This window comes from Eimeria maxima, genomic scaffold (genome assembly GCF_000499605.1).
Source record: "Eimeria maxima Weybridge genomic scaffold, Emw_scaff2681, whole genome shotgun sequence".
Taxonomy (NCBI): domain Eukaryota; phylum Apicomplexa; class Conoidasida; order Eucoccidiorida; family Eimeriidae; genus Eimeria; species Eimeria maxima.
In genome coordinates this window covers 774-2,634 of record NW_013565531.1, presented here as the reverse complement: position 1 = coordinate 2,634, position 1,861 = coordinate 774, and the positions used below count along the sequence as shown (strand labels likewise).

The following is a 1,861-nucleotide window of genomic DNA, read 5'->3' as shown; positions in this document are numbered from 1 at the left end:
TATATATATATATATAGGGGTTTAGGGTTTAGGGTTTATTAGACCGCAGAGAATTCTAGTAAAAACTAATACTGCCCAAACAATCAAACTAGAAAAGAAAATAAACGAATTTTGTCCTAATAGCTAGCTAGCTAGCTGACTAGCTAGCTAGCTAGCTGACTAGCTAGCTAGCTAGCTGACTAGCTAGCTACATAGGTAGACCTGATAGTAGCTAGCTGGCTAGCTAGCTACCCACATGCCTAGCTAGCTAGCCTGGCTGCTGCGGCTGTTGCTGTTATGACGAGACGGCGCAGACATCATCTGCATATGCGTCTACAGAGATAGGGGTATCATCTAGTGTACTACCTGCTGCTGCTGCTGCTGTTGCTGCTCCCTGTCCTTCTGCTGCAGTTCCTGCTGCTGCATCTGCTTCCATCTTTAGCATGCGCTTTTTGGTGGTGGTGCTACTTCTGGGGGCCTTATTCTTGTTGTTGCTGCTGCTGCTGTTGCTGCTACCACTTCGTTTGACGCTGCTAGCAGATGATGATGCCACTGCAGGTGCAGCAGCAGATGCTGCTGCTGCTGCAGCAGCAGCCACTACGGCAACTGCAGCAGCCTGGTCTGCAGGTGCATCACCATAAAGAGGCCTAATTAAGGATATTCCTCCTAATAAAGACGCTCTCTCATACCTTATTCTTTGCTGCTGCGCTTGCTGCCTGTACATAGCAGCAGCAGCAGCAGCAGGAAAAGCAGCAGCAGCAGCATTTAAACTCTTCAGCAACTGGAAGGAATTGAAAGGAAACAAAAAGAGACACTACTTTCTTACCACATACACAACAAACAGCAGTTGATAAACTAAAACTGCTGCGCTGCTGCTGCTGCCCCACGAGTCTTTTCTCCCAGTCGCAGCGCATGCATAGCCATCTCTCTCCGTTAGTTGCTGCTGCTGCTGCTGCATGTATACTACCTCCTACTAAGCCTACTCCTCCTGATTGTGCTGCTGTATAAGGAATTGAACAATAACAATGACGGTGTACAGACACCTGGCTTCAACTGCAGCGCAACAAACCATTCAATGCGCTGCTGCTGCAGCTCCAACAGACGCAGCAAAAGATACCACTGTTCCCCATATTATCATTATCTACGTTGCTGCTGCTGCTGCTGATGCTGCTGTTGCTGCTGCTGTCTGATGAGGAGGCTGTTGCTGAGGCACCACAACGTCTGCTGTCAGAGAAAAAACAGCAGCAGCAGCAGAACCTGCTGTTGCTGCTGCTGTTGCTGTTGCTGCTGTTCTTCCTGCTGCAGATGGTCGTTGACGCCCGTTGGGTTGATGCGACTGCCGCTGTTGCTCCTGATGCTGCTGCTGCAAATGCCATAGGTTTGACATGCCCAGCACAAGCCAGGTAATGTTTTGATGCAAAGTCGGGTTTATTGCTGTTGCTGTCCACTTTGCCGCTGCAGTTGGGCCAGTGGTGTAGCTGCGGTTGGTTCGGCTGCAGCTGCATCCTCATGTCGTTGGGCTGGCTTGACGTTGCTGATGTCTGCAATTCCCCCAGTGCAGAAGCCGAAGTAACGGAAACTACCAGCAGCGGGACGTCAAAGCCTGCAACGTCGGAGGCAGCTGCAGCAACTACAGCAGCATGTTGCAGCAGCAGCAGCATGCTTCAATGCTTAGCTGGCGACATCCCTCACCACTCCCTCGAGCTGTGCTCCTTGTCGCCTTTGGCTCGCCTGCTCCTCGTTCAGCTCCAGTACGCCTTTTACGGGGCACCGGCAGGTCGGACACAGGCGGCTCCTGCATGCAGTCCAACACGAATTAATGCATGCATGCAGTTCACATATGCAACCCAGTACATGCATGCAACTTTCCATGCGTTATTTA

General features: G+C 50.9%; 1 protein-coding gene across 1 annotated transcript; it reads right to left on the bottom strand.

Moving 5' to 3' along the window:
- Positions 1 to 274: 274 nt before the first annotated feature.
- On the bottom strand, positions 275 to 1,484 carry EMWEY_00059240 (hypothetical protein; the record flags this gene model as incomplete). The annotated part of the gene is made up of 2 exons (XM_013481050.1): positions 275 to 600; positions 1,097 to 1,484. 2 exons carry the CDS (start codon positions 1,482 to 1,484, stop codon positions 275 to 277), a joined length of 714 nt encoding a protein of 237 aa, XP_013336504.1.
- Between the last annotated feature and the right edge of the window lie 377 nt (positions 1,485 to 1,861).